At 43.8% G+C, this 25,459-nt stretch overlaps 1 protein-coding gene across 3 annotated transcripts in view; it reads left to right on the top strand.

The window, feature by feature from the left end:
* The window catches only part of IL13RA2 (interleukin 13 receptor subunit alpha 2), a 42,657-nt gene extending 19,626 nt beyond the window's left edge, over positions 1 to 23,031 (top strand). For all 3 annotated transcript variants that reach the window (XM_072626900.1, XM_072626901.1, XM_072626902.1), the window contains exons 3-10: positions 899 to 1,050; positions 2,248 to 2,401; positions 4,866 to 4,986; positions 10,141 to 10,325; positions 13,903 to 14,048; positions 15,905 to 16,049; positions 20,470 to 20,588; positions 22,452 to 23,031. In XM_072626900.1, coding sequence (XP_072483001.1) covers positions 899 to 1,050; positions 2,248 to 2,401; positions 4,866 to 4,986; positions 10,141 to 10,325; positions 13,903 to 14,048; positions 15,905 to 16,049; positions 20,470 to 20,588; positions 22,452 to 22,499 — 1,070 coding nt within the window. In that variant the 3' untranslated portion in view covers positions 22,500 to 23,031. The remainder of the gene's footprint in view (positions 1 to 898; positions 1,051 to 2,247; positions 2,402 to 4,865; positions 4,987 to 10,140; positions 10,326 to 13,902; positions 14,049 to 15,904; positions 16,050 to 20,469; positions 20,589 to 22,451) is intronic.
* Positions 23,032 to 25,459: the final 2,428 nt, after the last annotated feature.

Here is a 25,459-nt window from a genome sequence, read left to right on the forward strand (position 1 = left end):
CACTTTATTTTGCTCAATATTCATAAATTAAACAGAGGGAGAGACAGGCAGAGATTGGAAGCAACTCAAAGCTGTCATACCCTGGACACCATCAAAGCCATTTGTCTCTGTATGCCCAGTGCCCAGCACATAGAATATGCTGACTGATTAATATACTGTCTAGAACTTGATACGATGCTGGACTAGATCTCAGACCGATTGTTTCCTGTATTTTAGCGATGCTTTTCTATCTGTATGGGATTTGCCAACTCTGTGAAGGAAGGGACTATGGTTTCTACTTTGAGGCCCCTATTCCCTCCCCGCCCCCAACACAACCACCACTTCTGGGCCCAGAACATGCCCATAGCTAATGCAATCTAATTCCTTATCGAGTGACCGACTGTTGCCAGAGACATACTCTTGGTTTTGGATGGGTTATGTGGCTAACACTCAGTGTGGTAGCTCTTCTATTTTCGTGCTTTTCTTCCTTGTGAAATGTTGATAGTTTTCTAAGTGGTTCTGTCTTGCAGCATTCAAGAAGAGGGTCACCATGGAGTTCATGCCTAGAAGCAGCTGAAGGTGCCATATGTTGATGCACTGGATGATGGGCACTTGACAGGGCAAAGGTGTCTCTGGGAGATGATGTGTGGAAGGAAAGCTTTCTCAGGGCAATAGTTATCCTCCTAGATAGTTGGTGGCGAGTCAGGCCTGGAGGATAATTTGAACCCTCCTGGAAAGCTCCCCTGGTATCCTTCTCAATTTAATAGTCAACAAACAATTTTTTTTTTAGTGGGAAAACCTAGCCCTTTCTGTTGGCCATCTGGATCACCATTCATACCTAGCAGGAACCTGAGTTTCAGAGGGCTTCCACAAAGGCAGCAGGTGCTGTCCTCACTGACCCTATTTGTTTGTCTTTCAGTGGATCCTCCTCAGAATCTGAAGATTGTAGATCCCGGCTTTTTAGGTCACCTAAATTTACAATGGCAGCCCCCTTTAACATTGGCTGTGTTCCAGCACTGCACGGTACAATATAAATTAAGATACCGGAACATTGACAGTGAAGATTGGGAGGTATGAAAACAGTCTCTGCTTCTTGGTTCTAGCTGTTTATGTGATGGGAAATGGAATCCTACTGTCCACTTCCTGCGGTTCTGGGACTATTCACTATATAAATAACTTCCCCAGGGTCATAGCTTTAGGAAGAGGCAGAGATGGCCTTTGTATGGAGGCCATCTGTCTCCACTTCAGGCCTCTCTCCACTCCCCCATTATTCCCTATTAAATACTAAATGGAGTGACAAACCTCAGCCCCAAGCAGTGGTCCTGCCAAGCCTATGGAATCCATCTATCAGCAGCCAGTCTTCCCCAGGCCATAGCAGCTCCCTTGGGTTCAGGATCTCTCCAGATGCAAGAGAACCGACCTCAGGCCCAGTTTGTGAACCTTGTGTTGGTTCATAGGGACCTGAACCTCTGACATTGCTTAGGGAGTCATGGATTAGAAAACTTTCTTTGAACTTGGTTAGAACTTCAGAGTAAGAAAATAGGACCTCCAGCCTAGTCATACCTACCTGAGAAATTCGAATGTATTCTTGGTGGGAGTGGGGGAGGAGGAGAGTGACTTTCATACTCTTGCTCTTTACCCTCATGGTCCTTCAGTCATTCACGGCTTAGGTTTGACTCTCTCCACTTATCCAGTCACTGCCTAGCTTCACTTTATGTGATGCCTGAAGTTTTCATTGTATGTATATATGTAGGGACATCTTATAACTGTCTATATCTGTATCTATGTTGTCTGTATCTGTCTGTGTCATCGATGTATTTATTCCATTACCACATATATTTATCCCTCTCTCTACATGTCCAGATAGCTATATCTTTTTATAACTATAAGTATTTATGCCTTCTATTATCTATATATCTGCTTATCTACATTGAGTGGATATTGACTAGAGAGAATGCACATTGTTAAGTGGTGATACCCTCTGTAGGATTAGGGTTATAAGATCTGGAGTTCCATAAAGCTTATTTTCCCCCCTAACAAAAGGAAAGTTTATAGCCTTTTGAATGCTCTCAATGACTGGCATGATATATGGAGGATAGATTGTACGAGAAATGTATCTGGGACATTTTCTCCTGATAGTTATCAAGGGTGTCTTAGAAATTGGGAGTTGTCCAGGATATTAATGATTTCTAGGGCCTTATTAATGTGGTTCTTTATTCCAAGGCTGCTTCAAAGCTTGACTGTGTCATTTTTTAAAAATCAAATTAGACCATCATTACTAAGAAGTTAAATTATGAAGATGGCTTTGACCTCAACCAGGGAGTTGAAGCAAAAATCCAAACGCTCCTGACGGGCCACTGTACAAATGGATCAGATGTTCACAGCAAATGGACACAGACTTCTTTCTGGATTCCCTTGCAAGGTTAGGAGACAGCTTTCCTTCAGATTGAATCTTGTTAGATCAAAGTGGTTAGGAAAGGATTTACCTTGGATTTATGAAACTGCCCTGCAGGTTTGGATCCTCTATTACCCCATCTTTTCAAGAATGATGAGGCTCTATCCTGAAAGTCACCTTGATTAGAGAAGCAAGATTCTTCAATTTTCTGATTAAGCTTTCAGAACCTTTTATTGTTATCTTGTGGTGCAGTGGAATCAACTACCTAAGACAGAAAGATCCCGGTGGGCCTCAGAGTGACTTGGAAAACCACATATTAATATTATCTGTGTTTTTTTTACATATTTCGTTACATATTTCCCAATTAGATTTTAATCTAGATTGGGCTGCACTCAGGAGTGTTGCCTGGGTCACATGGTTAACACCTTTGATCACAAACAGGAGGACTCTTCAGCAGTTTAGAGGCCAATCTTGTCCAACCTCCTCTTTTTATAGGGAAGGCAATTGGCTTGTCCAAAGTCACGTTGAAAAGCAGTGGCAAAATTTAGACTATGACCCAGGTCTCCTAACTCCCGGGCCAATGTTCTTTCCATACCACACTGCTCTCAGCTTTCTAAATTTTATTATAAAATATGTTTTTTAAAAAAATAGGTTTAATATAGAGTAAAGCCTCAATTAAATAGAATTTAACTGACCAGAACCCTCTATTGGCTGGAATTTATTCTAGTGTTTCACTTTTAGGGGAAAGAGGGAAATGATAACAAGCCAAGCTCCTAACTGTTAAAAAAAAACAAGTCCCAGGGAGTGTCTTGGAGTCCATGGACACTGAAGCCCATTTCCTATGGATTTCCCTTTTCCATATCCTGACCCAGACAGTAGTCATTATTGTGCACATCGGGGAATGAACATGTGTCTTGTACTCATTGAGCCACCCAAAGGATTGAAATGGGATACACAAAAATACAAGGCAGACAGACTTCCAGCTGGACCCATCACTTCCTCATATTCCCCAGTGTAGTTATCACACTGTTTGACAATGAGGACTCTCAGGCTTTGCTACTTCTTTACTCTACCAAGAGTGATGAAGTTGAAGGTCTTTGCCTGGAAATGCAAAGGCAAGAAAACATTGAAAGGAAACAAAGTCACCTGCTCCTTCCTCAGTTGTCTAGAAGTCTGAGTCAATCAGAATATACTACAGCAGCCAGTAGAGATGGTCAGTATAATTAGGGTTAGATTTTAGCTGTTCATGTCCAGCATATTATTTGGTTACTCTAATAGGAATTAACACCTGCCTGGGTCAGAAGGGGATGTGGACATGTTCCCAAACATTCACTCCTGGTATGTTCCTTGGATGCTCTTTTTTCCTCCTAGACTTCCAACGATCTTGCATTTACCCATATAAAGAAGGACTACAGGTAGCTTCTAAAGAGATGACAGATCCATAGTCCTGGTCAGCATTTCCAGCTTAGACAACTCATGCTGAAACAACATGGGTCCAAAGGGCTTGTCAGGGGGAGCAGTGGCAGAATATTAGACATTTTACTATTCTAACACTGGTGGTTTCTGGGAAGTACAATGAATGATGGCAGTGCTGAAAACCCTGCTATAACCCTTCAGATACATTTATATCTGAGCCTCACAGCAATGTTCTCACAGCAATGCAGAACTATGATACTCAACAGTGAGGTCAGGTTTTAGGGGCTGGGAAGGAAATCTGGTGATTTCATTGGCAAGGAAACTCCTAACGTGGTAAATCCATCCGCTAATATGGATAGGCACTTCTGAAAATGTCTAGTCTTAGAAAGTTGCCTGAGGCACTGAGGCGAGAATTTAGGTGACTTGTCCAGGATCACACAGCCAGTATGTGTCAGAGGCAGAACTTGAACCCAGGTCTTCCTGCCTCCACTCTTGCTGCCTCTTGAGGTGGGCATTTTACAGGAGAGGAAACTGAGGCTCAGAGGGAGGTAAGTGACTTGCCTGGAGTTGCAGAATTCATATCTGAGTCTCCCTGTCTCCAGGTTATTCTCCACCATCCTGCCTCTCTAACTAGAGTGAGGTGACTCCTGTGATAACAGCCCTCATGGGTCACTTCTGAAAGGCACTGAAGTTTACTAGATAGGAAATCAATGCTCAATTCTTCTGGAAATCGAAACCCACCAATCATATTCCCCTGGAGCTTGTACTTTTGTGAAAGTAAGCTAGTTCACATTTTAAACTCTGATACACTAGCTGTCCTATGCCCAGAGAGCCACTTCTTTAGCTTAGTAGTCTTTGCATGGGCAAGATTAGAGCTGGTACATAGCTTCCCCAGAGCTTTTGCATGTCATGGGTCCGAAGTTTGTATGACATGGGTCAAGGAATAATTTGAAAAATTGCCGGTGATGTTGATTGTTATATGAGATGGAAGGATGACCAAAGCTGCTGAAGGTGCAGAGTGACGTCACTATGGCTTTCCAACATTCTAAGAGCTCGTCATCTTTCCATTTCACAGGAGAGCCAGAGACCAAAATCCAGGAAATGCAGTGTATCTATTATAACTGGAAATCTCTGCACTGCACTTGGAAACCAGGAGAAAAAATTCCTGAAGGAGCAAATTACAACTTGTATTATTGGTAAGTATTGGTTAATTGAGATTTCTTTGAGAGGAAAGAAAACGACCAAAAATGGTTTCCACACCATGAATAGTCATCGAGGGACATTCATTTAGGGTAATCTCCCATTATATGTTGAGCCATTGGTTAACGTAGCCTGGAATTGTTTATAGACCATAAGGCCTTAGCTCTCCAGTTGGAAGGGACCTAAGGAGCAGGAGTCAAACCTTGACCCGTAACTATGGGCACTGGAAAGAACTTCGTATTAGAATGTAATCATTCTTACTATGGAGGAGTCTCTTCTTATGTATCTTCTAGATAGGAGGATGCATAATCAGAAAGGCTTTTGCATTGTGGGGATCCTGGCTTTGAGCATTCAATAAATACCTATAATATATAAATACCAGGGATTGTGGTGTCCCTGCCCTCAAAGAACTTAAATTCTACTAGAGGGAAGGAGTATGTAGGAGGAAGAGGAACCATGTGGACACATAGAAGTACACAGGAGCGCTATACAAAAGAACTAGGTAAAGTCATGAAAGGTCCATGCAGTGAGTGGCTCTTTACCTGAGCCTTGAAGAAGAGGCAGAGGAGACAAAGCAGAGTCTTCTAGGGAGGAGGCACCATCTGAGCAAAGACAGGAAGACAGCATATGGAGTGTCATGGCTGGGAACAGGAAGGAGACCAGTCTGGCTGGACTTCAGCATGTGCAAAGGACAGTCTGGAAAAGCAGGCATGATGTGAGGTTGATTGTAAAAGGCCACACACAGGAGTTGAGAATCTATTCTAGAGGCAAGAGGGAGTCACTCTGGAACCTTCTATACCCACCTTCTCAGCAGAGGATCCACTTCATCCTTGGCTAAGAAAAGAGAGGCCACCTTCTTGGAAGACCCTCTTTGGCCTTTTTCTTCTGCTCAAAGTCCCTTGACATCATCCCCCTTTCTGTCCTTAATTCCAGCCTTTGATGAAGAGGTGGCCCTTCTCCTCACCTGGGCCATGGCCTGCACTTATCCCACTGTTCCCCTCTTGGCTCCTTCCACAGATTTGCTCCTTAATAATCCCCCTTCCTCCATCTTTAATTACTCTTATCCATTAGCTCGTTGCTTGTTGCCTGCAAACAAACCCAGACTTTTCCCCTTCTAAAACAATCTAAACTCTCGACCCTATTATTTGCTCTGTCCAATCTTTCCTTCCTTCCACAACCAAACTAGAAAACCCTATCTGGACTCTTGCTTGCATTTCCTCCTCTCTCACTCAGCTCCAACCCCTTGAAATCTGGCTTCTAACATCATCACTTAATGGAGACTGCTCTCTCCAAGGTTACCAGTGATCTTTTCGCAAGTCAGATGGTCATTTCTCATTCCTTCCCCTTCTTGACCTCTCTGTAGTCTGTAGCATTTCACGCTGCTCACCAGACATCACTCTCTCTTGGTTTTTCTCCTACTTGTCTGACCACTCTTCAGTGTCTTTCACTGGATCATCATCTGTTCCAGGCCAAGTAACTGGGGGTGTTCCCCAAGGCTCTGTTCCGGGCTGCCTCCTCTCCGCTCTGTGCACACTCTTGCTTGATGATCTCACCCACTCCCATGGGCCCAGCCATCTGTTACTTCCTCTCTTTTGCGTTCGAGTCCTGACTCAGACAATTACTAACTGTGTGACCTTGAACAAGTCAGTGAATGGCTCTCTGGGCATCAGTTTCATCATCTGTAAAATGAGTATTGTGATAATAGCACCTCTACACAGGATTGTGTGAGCATCAAATAAGAGAATATTTGGAAAGTGTTTTGTAAGCTTGACGGAACTGTAAAAATGCTATTATTGTTTTATTTGATTTTTATCATTACCTTGATAGGTCACTTCCCCCTCTGAGCTTTGCTTCCTTATCTGTAAAAGGAAAAGCTGAGCTGCTCCCTTTCTGGCCCTAACATCCTCAGATTTTCTTCATGTCTCAGTGGGCTGGGGAGGGCCAGACATTCAGTTCAATGAAACACACACTTGTTATGGACCTCTGTTGGGCTTAGAGCTAGACACAAGATTTGGCTGAGATGCAATTCCTGCTGTCTGGTGTTGCCAGGCAGGGAAGGAGAATGGAAGCTCTACAGAAGTGAGCTTCCATCCTCTGGGATCATTAGAGTAGGGCCACCTTTGCACATTCCTTCCAGAGCTCCCATTTCCTCTGACCTTAGTCAATGATTTCCTGAGTCACTGTGGCCAAAGACTTTCATCACTGAAGGGCCTGTTCCCATAGTGAGGAGGCTCATTCCAATTATTCCTTGGACAACAGGCATATAACCCTAGGACTATAGACTGTCTGAGCTGGAGGGGGCCTTAGAGGACGAGTGCAGCCTCCTCATTTTTAAAATGAGAAAACTGAGGTCCAGGCAGGTGAAATGATTTGGTTCAGACCACATGTAGCAAGTGATGATCAGGATTTGAACCCAGAGTCTCTAACTCCAAATCCATTGACCATGTCATCACCAAGTCAATGCTCTAGCTCGACAGGCTTTGCCAGAGCTTCTGTTTTACTTCATTTGTGACACTTTAGAGGAAGTGAGGCTTTAGAGGAGGTGAGACATTAGAGGAGGTGAGACTTTAGAAGAGGCGAGACCTTAGAGGAGGTGAGGCTTTAGAAGAGGTGAGACATTAGAGGAGGTGAGGCTTTAAAGGATGACTTTAGTAGAGGACATAGATGACCACAGTATAAAAGAATATGTGATAAAAATATCACAGGGGCACAATGGTGTGAGGAGGGACAAGGGAAGGGGAAAGGGAACAAGTGCCTATTCTGTGCCAGGCCCTGTGCTATACACTTAAGAAATACAGTCTCATGTGGTCCATGACAGCTAGGTCATCATTTAAGGCTTCCCTAATAGGGGGGCACTGGAATTGGGCTTTAAAGGAAGGGGAAAATTTCAATAGGCATCATTATCCCCCATCATTTAAATGAGAAACTGGGATATGGACAGATTGTTCAAGGCCACTCAGTGAGTCTAGAACTCAGGTCTCCCATGTCTCAGCCTAAGGATATGCCTGTTAGGCTACCATTTTGAAAATTATACATTAAAGGAATCTAACTTAGTCCACATAACTGCTTCAGTCTGCTTACTGTCAGCTGGTGACTTGGCTCAGTTTCAAAGGGGTTTTCCACTGTTTTTCAGTGAAGGGCAAATTTCATATTGTGAGCTATTTCATGAGGGGGACTGGGGTGTGGTTGGATAGGGGAAACCCTCCAAGATTCAGGTTTTTGTTTTCTAGAACCTTGAGTGCTGGAAGCCCCCTCCTCCACCCCCACCCCCCTTTTTTTAAATCAGAATCTCTTTTTCCTGGGGATGTGGGGCAATTTCTTTTTCAGGACCATGAATAACTGGAAAGTTACACATGAGCCCCTCCCACTTAATCCAGTGGATCTTTCTTTATGCTTGGCCTCCTTTAACAGCTCCCTCCAGACTGGTCTGTACATGGATGTTGCAACCTCTCATGTTTTGTTAAGCAAAACCTCTTTACAAAGCAGTCTTTTGTTAACGTGGTTTCATACTTTAAAAAATAATTATCCTGTGGCCATGGGAAAAGATCTGATTAGCCAGATGGTATTTGCACTCGACTAAAACATCAGGTTTGGTCTTAGAAACCTCATTGCTTCAGTCATCATGCCTGGAGGTTTGCATCTCCACTGCTTCCATACTGATATCTAGGCTGCCTTTTTATGTGGAATCACATTGTTCATTCTTGAGGCTGATGGTGGAACCAGATGTGAGAGCTGCCAGACAGTCAGAGAATCACAGAGCTGGGTGGCAGCCCAGAGGCCCTCAGCTCCAATCTCTCCCTGAACAAAATTGCCTCCCACGACATCCCTCGCCTCTGTAAATAGGTGGGGCTCAGACTAAACCAGGGGTGAGGAACCTGCAGCCTCAAGGTCACATGTGGCCCTCTAGGTCCTCGGCTACAGCTCTTTGACTGAATCCAAACTTCACAGAACAAATCCCCTTCATGAAAGGATTTCTTCAGTAAAACTTGAACTCAGTCAAAAGACTGCACCCGAGGACCTAGAGGGCCACATGTGGCCTTAAGGCCACAGGTTCCCCATCCCTGAACTAGTTAATTTAAAGGCAGATCTGAGCTTTGAATCGGGCCTCTTGACTCATCTCAGGCTTCTTAATGCCAGACTATATAGTTGGAGATGGGGTAGTTCATTTGCCAATTACCTGTTGAGTGCCCTCTGGGACCCTCTAAGTTTTGGGACTGGAAGGGATTGCAGGTCATTTACCTCCTTCCCCTTGTCTCCTACTGCCAAATAAACTTAAGTCACCTTCCCAGCCTGGCCTTGGGACATGACAACATTCTGCAGCTCTCCCTTATTCTGTCCCCCGACCCACTGCCAAAGAACCAGAGCAGCTCACACTGATGCGGGCCATCTCTAGGGTGGGAGAGGGAGGAAGGGGCAAAAAAGAAAGTTCCACGTTGTATATTTAAAAGAAATAGCAAGCCCTACATAAGAGATCTACAGTATCAGGAGCAATCTTCTTTCGTTCTATTCTACTTTGTTAGGGAAATGCTTGTTTTATTTTTTAAGTTCAGAAGAAAAAAGTGAAAGAGGAGATGAGGATCCTTATGTCTCTTTCAAGTGGTGAAAGGCTTTATCCTTCTGCAGTGCTATTTACTCTGAGCGCTCTCTCATCCAGGTGATTGCTTGCCCTGACTGCCTCTTGCCCAGAGATTGCCATAACCCTGGCTGATTTTTAGTCTGGCTAATTCAGAGCCCTTGCCCAGGTGCCAGCTTCCCTGAGCCCCCACAGTCACAGTGTACTTTGCAAATATGTACACATTCAATATAACTTTCCAACCTGTGATGCTTATACGCTGAATTTGGACTATCCTTCTAGGTACTATGCATTAGAAGAAATTATTTTAATGGCCATCCTTTCTTCTTCTTTTTCGACCATGTCTCCTACCCCTATTTGAGTCCGCTCAACACCCCCCCCTAAAATTGAGGGTCAAAATGAAATTGCATAATTAAATCGAGCAAATTTACACATGGGTCATTGCCAAGATGTATGTCACCTTGGCTCTCTCATTCTGCTTCATCATTGGTCCTCTGTTCAGAGCTCCTACTCTTTCAGAGTTCTTTTTCATGATAATGTTTCAACCTTCCTCCTTCTTTAATGTTTACCTTTATAGGTACGAGGGCCTAGACCGTGCTCTGCAGTGTGCTGACTACATAGAATCCAATGGAAGACATCTTGGATGCCGATTTCCAAGTGTGGAGCTTGCAGATTATCAAGATTTCAACATCTGTGTCAACGGATCTTCCGTAACCCTTCCCTTGAGGGCCAGCTATTTTTCTTTTCAACTTCAAAATATAGGTAAAGACAACAAGAAACGATTGCATCTTTCCTCTGTTTGAGTTGGGGCATTTCTGTCTCCTTGTTCATGGTGGCCTTGTGATGTGTTCATGCTCTGGAGAGAAGGTTTTTTAAAATAAGAAATAAGAAAAGCCTCCCATGCTCAAGGAGCTGAGGTTTAGGGATGCTTGGCACTAGGTGGGCTCCCCTGGAAAGCAAAGCAATTGTTGAATCATTTTGATCTCATAGTTTATGCCTGACTTTTAGCAATTAATCTGAATCCCTAGATTCTAGGTTAGGACCTGAGGCCCTAGAGAGAGCTTCTCCATTCCTTTTAAAAATATTTTATTGATTTTTTTACACTATCGTTAATTCCCATTTCCCATTTTCTACCTCCCTGTTAAATCCTGCTTTGTAACAAAGAAAAATGGCTAAGCAACACAAAGTGAATTGACAGCCTCATCTCACAGTCTATGCTGCATTCTGCAGCTAGTGTTTATTGCCTCTGTCCCAGGAGGAGGGTCAGACATCCTCTGAAACTCTGCCTCATCACAACCTCAACCCCTATTGGTCATCCAAACAAGAATCCTGAGGAAAGTCGTGCAGAACACATTCGCCAAGTGTCTTCCCCCACCCCTGTTCCCCTCTCAGAGGCCAAGCCCAGGGGCCCTTGAGTTACAGTATACAGTGTCTTTTTGTGACCCAGCCTTGCTTTCTTGTCCATGCAAGTGGCTTTAAGCTGCTGTCGCCTAAAGTTAAAGCCAAGTTTCGATTTTGTATCAGGTCTCGTGGTTTTTATTACTGTGGATCTCTGGGAAATGATTTGTTACTCTCCAGATAAATGACATTACATTAGGTACTATCCACATGGAACAGAATAGCGGTCAATAGCTTACATACTAAGGACATGGAACTACATTTTGTGTGGGACCTATTACAAGTTAGTTACCCATATTTGTTGTCGGACAGCAAGATGGCTCAGGAGATAGAGTTCAGGGCCTGGAGTCAAGAAGACACATTTTCCTGAGTTCAGATCTGACTTCAGACACTTTTCAGCTTTGTGACCTTGGGCAAGTCACTTAACCTTGTTCGCCTCTGTTTCCTCATCTGTAAAATGAGCTGGAGAAGGAAATGGCAAACCATTCCAGTAACTCTGCCAGAAAACCTCAAATGGGCTCACAAAGAGTCAGATACCACTGAACAACAATAAATCCATATTTGACAACATGAAGGAACAGAGCTCTTGGGCAAGTCACTTCTTCCCTCTTGGCTTCATTTTTTTCCTTTGTAAAATGAGGGTAGGTGACCTCTAAAGTTCTGTCCAGCTCTTATCTGTGAATCTGTGACCTTTTGGTATGATCTTGTGAAAGGAGATAGAGCTGGGACTAGCTCTGCACTTCTCTGCTTCTCCTTGCTGGGGAGGCATGGAGACAGGCCCTCTTCAATTGCTCTGGGCATTGCTTAGTGCTGAGAGTAAAATTTGTTGAAATAACATTTTTCATATTTATTCATTAATATTTATTGAAGAACAATATCCCCCAAATCCTATTTCCAATGAAGCCAGTTCTAACTCTCTACAGTTTTCAGTTCAGTTCTCTAAAGATACAGATGACTCTGGAGATACAAAAACAAAATGGAGAGGCTTACATTTTATTGTACGCATGTGGAAGGAATCCAGTACCTACTCAGATAATAAAGTGAGGAGAGAGAGACCACTAAAAACTGGGGAGGGAGATCAGGAAAGGCTTATCAGAGGTGGTGCCTGAGCTGAGCTTTGAAGGAAGAGGAAAGGAAGGGAGAGCAATGGAGGCCTTGAGGACGGCTGAGCTGTAACTAGCAGGTCATTCCAAAAAAGAAGGACCATCGTCACCATCAATTAGAATGTGCAGCAGTCACTGACTTCCACATCAGCGCCGTAACCCAGGAACCAGATGCTGGGGACCTCCCACCCTAGACTTTTCACCCTACTATGGAGTGTTTGTTCACGTCAAGCGACTGAGGCGTATCGAATGAGGAAATGAGAAAGTGTGGCCAGCTACCTATTCCTTCTAGTTTTATAAATGCAAGAAAATTCAGGTTGGAAAATGGAAACTCCCTCCTGCCAAAGTGGGAGAAGGTCTCAGGCTATTTGCTCTCTCCTTCCTATGTCCTGTCCCATGGTGTATGTGTTTGTGTAGGGGTGTGTGTGTGTGTGTGTGTGTGCATGCACTGGCACACTAAGTATGCTCAGCCTCTGAGGCTGAGGTGGGGGGAACTTCTCCTTTCACAGGAGTTCTGTTCCCCAGATCCCACTCTAAACCCAACAGCAAATCTCTGACTTTCCCAGGGCATTAGTTGGTTGCATTAGCTCTGGCCTGGGATGTCCCTTTTAGCCAGACTCAGTGCTTCCCTTAGCTTTCACTGGCCTTTTACGTCCTTATTTGATCTTCCCTCCATCCTAGCTCCTCTCTCCCAGATGCAGTCACCGAAAAGAAAGCGTCAAATCCACAAATACAATTCACCTCAGTTGAACTCAGAGGAGCAATACAGATGGGAATTTTGTAGTCATGTTCAAGACTTCCCTAAAGGTTTTCTCTCTAATTTGGACATTTAAATTAATTTTTTTCACTTGACAAAAATCTAATTTTTTCTTCCTCTCACCCCTACAACTGAAAAAATAAATGCCTGACCCCTTCTACCGTATATATGGTCCAGGAAAACAAATTTCTTCATCAGCCATGTCCAAAAACACGTCTCTGCACCTGTAGTCTGCCACTTCTCTTTATTTCATCACGAGTCCCCAGAGATGTTGGTCACTGCATTTACTAAAGTTCTCAAGTCTGAAAAGAGCCAGTCGATAGAGAACCTCTAAGTTCCAGTCTTGTCTAAAAACAAGTCAGAGGCTGGTCATCATGAAGAGTCCTGAGCCATGTGTGGCTGGTCTTTCCACATGGAACCACCCTTGATGAAATATTCACCACTCAGAGTTTCTAGTCTGCAGGTCCCTTTGTCTAACTCTCCCTGAGCACCTGCCCAAACGAGAATCTTCCCCCCTATGTATAAAACTTTTCAGCATCCTCACTCCCACCACAGTACTTCCCACTCAAAGACTCTGTTCATCAGGGTAGCCTTATTTAATCTCCTTTTCCTCAGCCAAATGGCCATAATCAATCTGTGCTTTTGGCCTACAAATTTCCTCACTGTAAAGATTACCTTGTGCACTTTAACCCATATGTCCAGGCCTGCCAAATCCCAGTAGAGTCAGCCATGCAACAGTTGGGTAATCCTGGAATCTCAAATCTTCAGAAGCAAATAGTCATATTTTGGCCAGTTTCGATGATGACCCAAGAGCCTGTCTTGGAATGTGGCTAGCCTGTCTACATGGGGATGGTTACTATAAAGGAAGTTCCCAGTGTCCAATGTGTCAGGCCCTCTTCACATTCAGCCTTCTGCAAGGTAACCTGGGTAGAGACAAGGGTAGATATCTGCCTTGCTACTCATTCAGGATCATTGGGATAAGCATAATGGGTCATCTGGCACAGTGTCCCCCTGAATGACAACATGGCCACTTTGGAGCAAAAGTGGTCTGGAAGCTTATATCTTCTCCTTTGCTTTTCAGTGAAACCTTCTCCCCCTGAACAGCTAAATCTGACTCAGAGGAATCCTGAAGAGCTTCACTTGGAATGGAAGCCCCCTGAGGGACCCATCCCATCTCAGTGCTTGACATATGAAGTTCAATTCCAAGAAGATGATGCTTCCTGGGTGGTATAAATGCATTTGTCTTTGTCTGACCCAGATCTTTGCTTTCAGTAGTGCAGGAGATTGGGAACTACAGTTTAGAGGCAGGGGGAGTTGCTGGGCCACAGAGACATCAGTTGAGATGCCCAGGGTCACCCAGCCCATCTGGGGCAGAGGTGGGCCTACAAACTAGGTCTTGGTTCTGAGGTGGGAACTTCATTCACTATGGTTTTTCTCCTCATAATCTGTATTAAATTCTAATATAAATGATTCTTATTTAATAGAAATAAGAGCCTGTTGCTTCCCTCCATTCCCTCCATCTGTCTGTAGCTTGTTTGTACATAGGTACATGTATGCTATCTCCCCCATTAGCTTGTGAACTCCTTGGGGACGGGGGCTGTCTTTTACTTTTCTTTGTATTTCAGCACATAGTAGGTGCTTAATCGGTGTTCTCTAACACATTGGTCAAACAGGGACCCTTCCCAGGGCTGGGGGGGGAGGGTGCAGGAAAGGGTGTGGGGTAATGGGAGTAGAGACCCAGCTATAGGGACAAAGGCTTTGGCTCCCGGCACTAATACACTGAAGCTGCACTGACTGGTGGATTTTGGTTGGTAGAGTGAAAGAAGTACTGTCTCTGGAGTCTGAGAACTGGGGGTCCAATCCTGCTTTGACATTTACTATATGTATGATCTTGGGCAAGTCACTTAACCAGTCTGTGCCTCAGTTTCCTCATCTGTAAAATGAACTAGATGGTCTCTGAGTTACCTTTTGGCTCTAGACAATGTATGCATGTATAAATAACAGTTAGATATAAATTTATTTTTCCCCTTAAACTGTACCAAAGTTGTTGAGTTATTTCAGTCTCGTCTGACTCTTCGTGACCCCATTTGGGATTTTCTTGGCAAAGACACTGGAGTGGTTTGCCATATCCTTCTCCAACTCATTTACAGAGAAGGAAACTGAGGCAAACAGAGCAAAGTGACTTGCCTAGGGTCTTACAGCTAGTAAGTATATACTATCTGTTAGAATTTCTATTTTAAGCCACATTGGTGTCCAATTTATGGTCAGAACAAGGACTAGATAGAAGCCATTGCTCTAATCTAATCCCATCATTGTGCAGATGGGGAAACTGAGACTCAGAGAAGGGAAGGCACTTGTCTAAGATCCTATCATTAATTAACATCAGAGCTGTGTCTGTCTCCTGACTCCCATTCCACCCCTATCCTTCCCTCTACCGCATCATGGTAGCAGTCATATTGTGTTAGAAAAAGGTGTTGTTTGAGGTCAGATTGCTCTCTGACTCTTAGGAATACAAATGAAGGGCACAGGCCCACAAGCAGTATCCCCTTTGCAGAAGCACCCACAGACTGAGATTTCACTCATAAACACAAAAGGAAGTAAATTGTTTCGTCCCTCAGTTGGAGTGATCCCTGAGCTCTGTGAAGAAGTCAAAAGACATATCTCTTCTGTGCCCATTGAATTCAAATTGTCAACTGCATGGGATGTCAGATACTTGACCCTAGAGCTGCCATTGAGGTCTCTGAGATTTAATCATTTCCATGCATGCTTTTCCCCGTTTCCAAACTCCAGGTCCCATCAATGACTGTATTGCACACACAACGCCTGCCTTCTTTTTTTCCCCTCAATAAACATTCCTAAGTGATTACACAGCAGTACTCATTCTGGGGCAGCCATAATCATAATTTATATATCTATTAGAGACATTTATTTCGCAGTTCCCAGTTAGGTTTGCCAGGTCTAGCCAGTGACATATCCATGGAAGATTCCTGCAGTAAGGAAGTCAGAGCCAAGTCACAATGTCAGGCCAAGTGTTTTGGTCTGTGAACCAAACCCCCCCAGCCTGTGGTTTTCTTGCCTTTCAGTCCAGGTCAACAGAAAAAGAAGTGATCACCCTGCAAAAGTCAAATGAAAGTAGAAGAGTCTGCGTCTGGATCAGAGACAAAGTGAACATTTACTGCGCCACCGAAGGCTTTTGGAGTGAATGGAGTTCCCAGCAGTGCTTAGACGGTAGGAGATCAGGGAGAATGATGGAAAAGCTACTGCAGAGTTAAGTCAGTCTGTTGGATTTTTTTGCCAGATCATGGAATTCAGAGGATTTTTTTGCTAATTGTCCTAAACCAAGGAAGAAAATTCATTCATCAACCAAGGAAGTCTTTATTGGGGACCTATCATGTGCCTAACACTGTGTCTAGGCCCTGGTGATGCTAGTATTGGCAACTAGCAGCCTTTATTTGAACCTAGTCTTCTTCATTCCAGTCATGACTATATTTCCAGGTTGAGATAATGTGTATGAATTTCATGAGTTGATTGTACATGTATTGGTATTTCCTCATTATTTTCACATGTGTCCCATCGGTTACCTCATTTGGAGTAGACTGGAACTCATCATATTTTGAAAGGTGTTCCAGTAGAGCTCTGGTTTTGGGAGCTCATCTCCAACCCTCAAATGTTTGTAGTATAGCTCCAGGACAGACTAACCATACTGAGTTTGGAGAGACTGTTCTCCTGGCTGGATACAGAGTGTTGACTCTTTTCTGGTCCTGCTCAGTCTCAAAGAGCATCTGCTAAATCCTAGAGGGGCTGTGATTAGGCCTGTAGGATTGACCCTTACTTTGCCAGAATTGGAGATCTCTGATGAAAGCAAGTCAAATGTTTGAACTGCCTAAATTGGTAATGAGTGTGTGAGTATGAGTGTGTGTGTGTAAGTGTGAGTGTGTGTGTATGTGTGTGTATGTGTGTGAGTGTGTGTGTGTATGTGTGTGTGAGTGTGTGTGTATCTGTCTTGCCAGACTTCTCAATGAAAAGAACTGTGCTTATTTTGGATTGAATTAGGAGGATATGTGAAGACAGCAGGGGCCTTGAGAAGGCTGAATTCAAACCTATGTCTAGAGTACAGCTAAGTGTCAGCTAGAATGTTTCTTTTAAATGAAGGAAGCCAGTGAGAGCCAGGTTTGCGGGAGTAACACAGTGGTACGGTCAGTCTTGGTTCTCCCAAAAGTGTCACTTGGGCCAGAGTTCACCTTGAACTCTCAAACTTGTCTATTTACTCCTGCCCTGATTGGATGTAACTGTTGGCATGGGAGTCAGGGGGGAAAGCCCACAGTATTTTTTTAATGACTGTCCTCTGGGGTCAGGTTAAGACTTGACAGCAGAGAAGACAGGTGCTTCATCAACTTTACTGTGATGAATATAGCTGTCAAAGCTTCCAACTGAGCTTAAGACGAATCCATTTAAGTCCATGCTCATAGCTGCCAATCTATCACTGACACCTTTTGTATCTAGAAACAAAATATTTCATCTTATATCCTTTGCACATAAATGTTGGCACTTTCAGAACTAAAGAGAGGAATATTTATTGTCTTCCTCTGGAAATCGCAAACTATGTTGTTTTTTGTTTTGTTTTATTTTATTTTTTGCAGGGGAGTGGGTAGAGCGAGAGGTGAGACAGTATGAGTACATTTCATTCTGGATCTACAAAGAACCCAAAGAAATCAGGATGTACATAGACGCTAGTTCAAAATGGCTCACAAGCATCCATAAACTGAAAAGAGTTGTATGATAAATTAGAAATAGTTAAAAAATTAAAAGTAAATATAGGCCATGGCCACTGGCTAGGCCATGAAACTTCCAAGATGGCAAAATTCCATTACAGTGAACCATTTGGTTTATCACTTTTGCTATTCTCTGAACTGTAAAGGACCTTGATTTTTCTCTTTTGATTTTTCCCTGAACTATACAAGTCATAAAACCAGGAAGCTACATAGAACTGGTGCTTTACTTGATTTGAATCATTAGCCTGGGGCTAGATACTCTTGACTTTGTTCAGAGAGTTTATGGGTAGAGAGCTATCTCATCCTATTACTGTTTTTATTGGTTAATTTGTAGTCAACCTGACCAAAGCTGTTGAAGGCTAGACTTATCCTTAGAGTCCAGGGCTCTCATGATAACTTTAGGGAGTTTGGGAGCAGTGACAAAAGGAGTGATTTCTCCACTGAGTTTCTGCCTCTTAATGCTTTTAAAGAAATGATTCTTTATAAAGCTTTCATTAGTCTCAGGCATTTATACATCACTTCTATTTTTTGCATAGATTCCTCCTCTGCATCATAAATCTTTCCTTATAACAAAGAATAACAAAGAAAGAGAGTGCAGATCATCCAAACTAACCAACACATCAGTCCATTGGGATAGTGTATGCAGTGTTTCACATCCATAGTTACCACTTCTACAAAGAAGGGGGAGGTACATTTTTCTCCTTTGAGGACCAGTTTAGTTTTATAATGACACAGTGTTCAGTTTAGGTTTATTCCATTTTCCTTTCCATGGTTGTAGTCATTGTGTATCTTATTTTCCTGCTTCAGCTCCATTTGTTTTGTATTAGTCCATGCGAGTCTTTCTATGCATCTCTGCCGATCATATTTAGCTTTTATTGGAGGGCAGCCATATTCTGTCGTCTGCACATACACAATTTATTTAGCTGTTCCCCAGTTGATGGGCATCTCCTTTGCTTTCATTTCTTCAGCACAATTCTTAGAGGAACTTCCATTAGCATTAGGAAAAGAGAGCAATTTTTTTTTTTGTCTTTTAAAAATTAAATAGTATTGCTGGTTAAGGGTTGGCCTCACACAGGGAAGTTAGGCTAGGGAGGCCCATCTATCAAAGAATTGCCACTCCTTTGCCTATTAGAATGCACATCCTTGTTGGGATGAGGGGCCTCTTAAATCATTATGAACAGCTGTTACTACTAGTAGTAGACACAATAGTAGCAGTAGTAGTAGTTGGTACTTAGCACATTAAGGTATGCAAAGCAGTGCATATGTGATCTCCTTTGAAACTCTCAGCTACTCTGGGACAGAGGTACTACAGGTATTATTGTCTCTATTTTACAGATGAGGAAACTGAATCAGGGAGAAGTGGAGTGACTCACTCAGGATCACACAGCTAGGCTGTGGCAGGGGTGGGATTTGAACTAGGATCCTCCTAATGCAAAGGCCAGCATTATAGCCACTGTATAATCCTACCTCTCATGATCACGATTTATTTATTCCCTAGCAGAGAGCAGGACTGTGCTGGAATTTAGACAGGTCAGCTTTTTGGTGGGGGCCAGGGGAGGTAGGCTGGGGTCGGGGCAGAGCAAGAAAAGGGAAAGTTGGAATAAGGAGAGTGCTGCTCAGGCTCATGGGGCCTGGAGGTGTTCTTTCCTTATCTTTTCTTTTCTTTAAAGTGTGCCTTAAGCTGTATTCCGACACCATCAGTTCTTTTTCTGGGGATAGACAGCATTTTTCACCCTAAGTCCTGCAGAGTTGGCTTGGATCATTGAGAATAGCTGAGAATAGCTAAGTCTTTCACAGCCAAACATGGCACAATATTGTTGCTTTGCGCTGAATACATTTCACTTTGCATCAGCCCATGCAAGTCTTGCTACGCTTTTCTGAGAACATCCTGCTCATCATTTCTTATAGTACAATTGTATTCCATCATAATCACATACCACAACTTGTTTAGCCATTCTTCAATTGATGGGCATCCTCTCAACTTCTAATTCTTAATCCCCAGAAAAGAGCTCCTATAAATGTTTTTGTACATAGGTCCTTTTCCTTTTTGCTTTTTTTTATCCCTTTGGGATACAGACCCGGTAATGGTATTGCTATGTCAAAGGGTATACAGAGTTTTATAGCCCTTTGGACATAGTTCCCAGTTGCTCTCCAGAATGGTTGAATCAGTTCACAACTTGGAGGTGCTCTTTCAAGGGGTGGGCATAGATTTGGGAATGGAGAGGGATGATGATGGCCTCGACCTGTGTAACATGTTGCTGAAGGCCAAGGCCATTCTCATGACCACCCATGCCAATAAGAAGTCAGATTTCCCTGTAGCTGTTAAGCCATGGCAACTTCAGAACTTTATTCCCTTCACAAAAGAATTCTGAGCTAATTCAAGCGTTGGACTTGCTTCCTCTTATTTACAGAGTTTGAGAGAAACATTGAACCTGTTTGTCCCGTGTCAGTGTCAGTGTCGGTGTCAGTGGGGCTTGTATTTCATTATTTTGAGATGATTACATAAAGTCACAAGTTTGATTTTTAAAAATTGGAACCAAGCCAAAGAATCAAGAACCAAAGGATCTTGGGAGGATTGTATTTGGGGTGATTTTTTTTCAAAATGAAGTGAACCGATGATGCTGTTTCATTTCACCAAACTGCAAGGCCTTGGCCCAAAGGAATGATGGAACGCCATGGAACGTAGGCATCTGGCCACACGTAGCTTGCTCTTAATTTTCGGCTCCAATGATTTCAGCTCCAGCCTCATGAATGTGGCAGATGATTGGCAGGCGGAACCATGCTCCCATCTTAGCCCTGCCCTACCTTAATAACATTTGAGAGTTTCTCAAAACCAAGACCAACCTCTGATCCTTGTTTGTCATTTTCATTCCTAGAGCAACAAGAGGATGACAGGTGGCTTCTCGTTATCATTATTCCAGTCACTTTAGTCATGCTAAAGGCCATCCTGGTAGCCTCGTTGTTTGTACAAAAACAGAGAACCTATTTGAAGCAGGTAAGTTGTGGGAGGTGCCCTTTAGTTGGAGCCAGATGGCAGTGACATTCTCATCCCCATGCAAGGGGGAGAGGTCATGCATTATGAAGTGTGCTGCTCCTCACCATGGAGTCATTTTTGAAGTTCCCTCCCAAAACAAGAATAAGAAGTCTCCTGGGTCATGTTTATCAAAGTGATCTCATTATTTTGCTATGACTCATGAGAAACTATTCATTTTTAGCTTCCAGGAAGAATCTGAGCTTCAAAGGAATGGGAGGGAAACAGGAGGGTGAGACTAGAAAAGTTGACATCCCCTGGAATACCATAAGGGTGTGATGAACACATGAATCAATGCTTACTATGTGCCAGATCTTATGAGGAAGATGGGCACAAAGGACAAGCCCTACGCTCAGAGAGCTCACAGTCTCCTTGGAGAAAGAAAGGCTTAGGTTAAAGAGCTCACAGGACCGGACTCCGAGTCCACCCTGTTTCCAAAGAAGCAACCTCTTTTCCACATTTGTTTGAAGCCCCCCAGGGAGGGAGATGCTTTGTCCTCTTGGGGCAGCCCATCCCACTTTTAGGCGGGCTCTGTTCCCAAGTTTGTCCTTTCATTGAATGGAAAGCTGCTTCTCCAGCTTTGCCCATCATTCCTAGTTCTGCTCTGGGGTCAAGCAGAGCCAGTTCACTCTTCCTTTTGTATGACAGTTCTTCAATACTTGACGGTGACTATCTTCCACACATCTCCCCACCCCACTCCACCAGTCTTCTCTTCCATTGGTTAAATGGCCACTGGACACTAGCAGGATCACTTCCTTAGAGAGCCTGTAGCTTCCTTCAGAGCCCAGCTCAGGTGCCGTCTCCTGCCTGATCCCTTTCCTGCTCTTTCTCCCCCATTGTTTGTACTGTGTCCCCTCATGGGAGCTGTTGGAGGGCAGAGGCATTTTTGTTTTCACCTTTCCCCCCAGCACTTAGTCTTACACGTAGTTGGTGCTTAGTAAAACACTTGTTAAATTGACTAGAGCTGCACACGTGGCTTCAGATGTGACCAACTAGTACAGAAAAGCTCCCACTGCCTGATCTAATAGCATGAATGCTGGAAGAGCTCAGAGGAAGGAAAGACCACAATCAGGAGACAAACAAGAAAGACCTAGGCCATTACTGAAGCCAGAAAGCTTTGATTTGCTGCCACTCTTTGTGAGGTTGGAACCTTGACCTAGGTTATAGGCGTGAGGAACCTGTGGCCTTGAGGCTCTAGGGCATTGGATGCTACCTTTGACTAAGTTCAAGTTTGTTGTTTTTTTTTGGGGGGGGGGAGGTGAGGCAATAGGGGTTAAGTGACTTGCCCAAGGTCACACAGCTAGTAAGTGTCTGAGTAAGTCAAGTGCCTGAGGCTGTGTTTGAACTCAAGTCCTCCTGACCCCATGGTCAGTGCTCTATCCACTACGCCACTTAGCTGCCCCATGAGTCCAAGTTTTACAAAACCAATACGTTTCTGAAGGGGATTTGTCCTGTGAAGTTTGGATTCAGTCAAAGAACCACTCTTGAGGACTTAGAAGGCCACATGTGGCCTGGAGGCTGTAGGTTCCCCACCCCGATTAATCTAACCAATGTGTCTTTTTACCTTCCATGGATCCCAGTGAAATACTTGGGTTGTTTGCCTGTCAGCCCCCACCTCCTTTTCTGAGGACACATTTCCTCCATCCACCATCCCTTTTCATGAAACACCTCCCACAAAATGTGTGTAGATTTGTATAGTCTCTATCTAAACACACACATGTGCCCCTTACACTTCACTTTTTGTGCCCATCATCATCGGCAACGTGCAAATTAGTGTTCTGATTATTCTGTGTCCCCATGACTAATGGAAGTTTTTTGCAATTTCAGTTTCTTGGCAAAAAGGAAGTCCATTTCTATGAAGAAGCAATCTGCTGATAAGACATCTTCCTTCTTGTCACCCATCCAGCTGGCTGCCCCCTTCCTAGCCGGAAGAGAGATTAAACCTTATTAGCTGAGCACCCTGAGGAGTCTCCTGGCATCCTGTTTCCCTTGTGATCACCTCTGAGAGCAGCCATGTAGTATTTCCAATGACTTTAGAATACACATACATATATGTGCATATGTGTGTGTGTGTTTGTGTACACACATACGTATATGTATATTTAGAAGGGTTTGCTTACAGAAGAAAGAAATCGTCATGTGTCGTAAACTTTCTGGTTCCTACTAATAGCTCTGCTTCTCCTGAATCTTTAATGTTGCACAATAGAAAGCCCAGGGACAAGTCTGTTTTTATTTTTAAATGATCTGTTATCAAAAATATGTGATTTCCTAACTTGTACAAAGCTGAGCCACACAGACTTTGCCAAATTCTAATGAGTTTCAAGTTCGTTAAAACTTGCCCTTTAGGTTACTTCCTGAACTGTGAATCACATTGTTTGGATGAAAATGTAGCTGCAGGCGTGATGGAGTGACAAGGCAATTATTTAAGATGCACGTACCCATTCTTCAGATCCTGGTCCCTCAGGTCTCAGGACAAGGATAAGTATTGGTGTGTGAGTTCGGGGTGGGGTGAGGGTGGGGAGGTATGGAGGAAATGGAAGAGATGTCATGACACAGAAGTCAACTCTGAGAACTTAGAACAAGCCACTTACTCTGCAGAGAAAGTTGAGGAATTTCCTGTGTTTCCTGGTAGCTCTTTTCATGTTCAGATTGGGTGATAAAGAGACCTGAAGTCAAATTAGTGAGGAGGTACTAAAGAAGGGGGCTCAGCTGGCAGAGCAATTCCATTGGGAAGAGAATCCAGTCATTCACCCCTGGCCACTTCCTTGCAAACTTCATGAATTATGGATGGAGACTGGGGGTGGGGATGGGAGATGCTTTGAGAGTTGGTCAAATCCATATAGCTGGGGTAGGCTTTGGGGCAGAAGAGTTGACAGGTAGAAGGAATCCACAAAATGCAGTTGTAAACAAAATCCCACCCTCCCACACTGTGCCTTTTTCCAAGGGAGACCCCATCCAGCAGTAGGACCTTGTGTCTCTTGGCTCTGTGGCCCTCTCTTCTTGGTAGCCTCCATGCAGAGGGCATGCAAAAGAATATATGGGCCCTGCCAATCAAGCTGGTGAGAGGACATAGATGCCTGACAAAACTCAAGGCAACAATGGACATTGTTACAGCACTTTGAGGTTTCCAAAGTGCATTACAGACATGATCATTTGAGCCTCACAATGTCTCTGTGAGGACCATCTTATAGGTTTGTTTTGCTTTGGTCCAGATCTGTCATCTCATCACTTTCCGGTCTCAGAGGGAGGCTGGCCCACAGGTAGGACTTTAGCCTAGGAATCCAATATAGGCAGGTAGCTGGCATTTATGTAGTGCCCAATTATATATGTGACTGACCCTGTACGAAGTGGACACAAAGAAAACCCCAAAAAGCAGTCCCTGCTGTCAAGGCACTCACTGTCTGATGGGGAAAAAAACCTCCAAACACTTTGGTACCAACAGAATATGGAGCAAAGGGAAGGCACCAGCATGAATCAGGAAAGGCTTTGGGGAGGAGAAGGGACCCTAGCTGGGACTTAAAGTAAGGAAGAGAGGGAAGCCAGGAGCTCTGACTGCAGGGCCTGCCATCTCTCCACTCTCACAACCAGCCCTAGGAACCTTGGGAGGAGAAGACCAAGAGGGGAACATGTATGAAAGGCTGTGCCAAAGAGGAATTATTCAACTTCATTTGCTGGGCCTCAGGAGCAGCATTTGGAACAAGGGATTGAAGTTGCAGGGAGCCAGATTTAGGTTTACTCTTAGTGAAAACCTAAAGTGAGAGTGAGCCAGGAGACAGCTGGTCTCCTTCAGTGGGCCCAAAGCCAAGGCTGGATGCCCATTTGTTGGGACACTCAGAAACTGTAGGACATTGGGAAAGTCCCTTCCCCTCTAGGGATCTTACTTTTCTCATCTGGAAAGTGAGGGCTTAGACTAGATACTCTCTCTCTGAACACAGATGAGAAAGAAGAGGGAGAATGTTCAGGTAAAGAGATTAGCAGGAGCACCCTCCACATTTGCAATGAATTGGCAAGCCCATCAATGTGGGTTCTGCCTCTGTGCCCAACTTCCTGAGGAACACCTGTCTGGTTTTCCCACAAACTAATGCTTGAGCATCTTCCACAAGGTCCCTTGATGCCACAAGAGTATCTCTCAGTGGGTACTAGGGTTACCTCTCACTTGCCTTTGATGTCAGTCCATAATCAGACCCTGAGTACAACTTCAAACAAATCTCAGTTGTGCTTACAAAAGCTGTTTATGTATTTGGAGCAAAAGAGGGTATCAAAACGATGGGCAATGGCCTTCTGCTAAGTGGCACAGTAGATAGTTTGTAGATCTGACCAAAGGCTTTGACACTGTTAGTCGTGAGGGCTTATGGAAAATTATGTCAAAATTTGGTTGCCTGGAGAAGGTCCTTAGCATTGTAGGTCAGTTTCATGATGGAGTGTCTACCTGGGTTCTGGATAATGGACAAAGCTCTCGTGCCTTCCCAGTCACCAATGGAGTGAAACAGGGCTGTGTGCTTGCTCCCATGCTTTTGAGCATGATGTTTTCAGCCATGTTGACAAATGCTTTCAATGAGGATGAACATGGCATCAGGGTCAACTACCGTACTGATGGTAAATTCTTCAATTTGAAAAGGCTACAGGCCAAGACCAAAGTGGAGGGAGTGCTGGTACATGATTTTCTGTTGGCAGATGATTGTGCACTCAATGCAGCTTCTGAAGCTGAGATGCAACAAAGTATGGATCAATTCTCTGCTGCCTGTGCTCATTTTGGCCTAATAATTAACACCAAAAAAACACAGGTGCTCCATCAGCCACCACCACATCATCTCTACATGGAATCATTGGTTATA

This window comes from Notamacropus eugenii, chromosome X (assembly GCF_028372415.1).
Source record: "Notamacropus eugenii isolate mMacEug1 chromosome X, mMacEug1.pri_v2, whole genome shotgun sequence".
NCBI lineage: Eukaryota > Metazoa > Chordata > Mammalia > Diprotodontia > Macropodidae > Notamacropus > Notamacropus eugenii.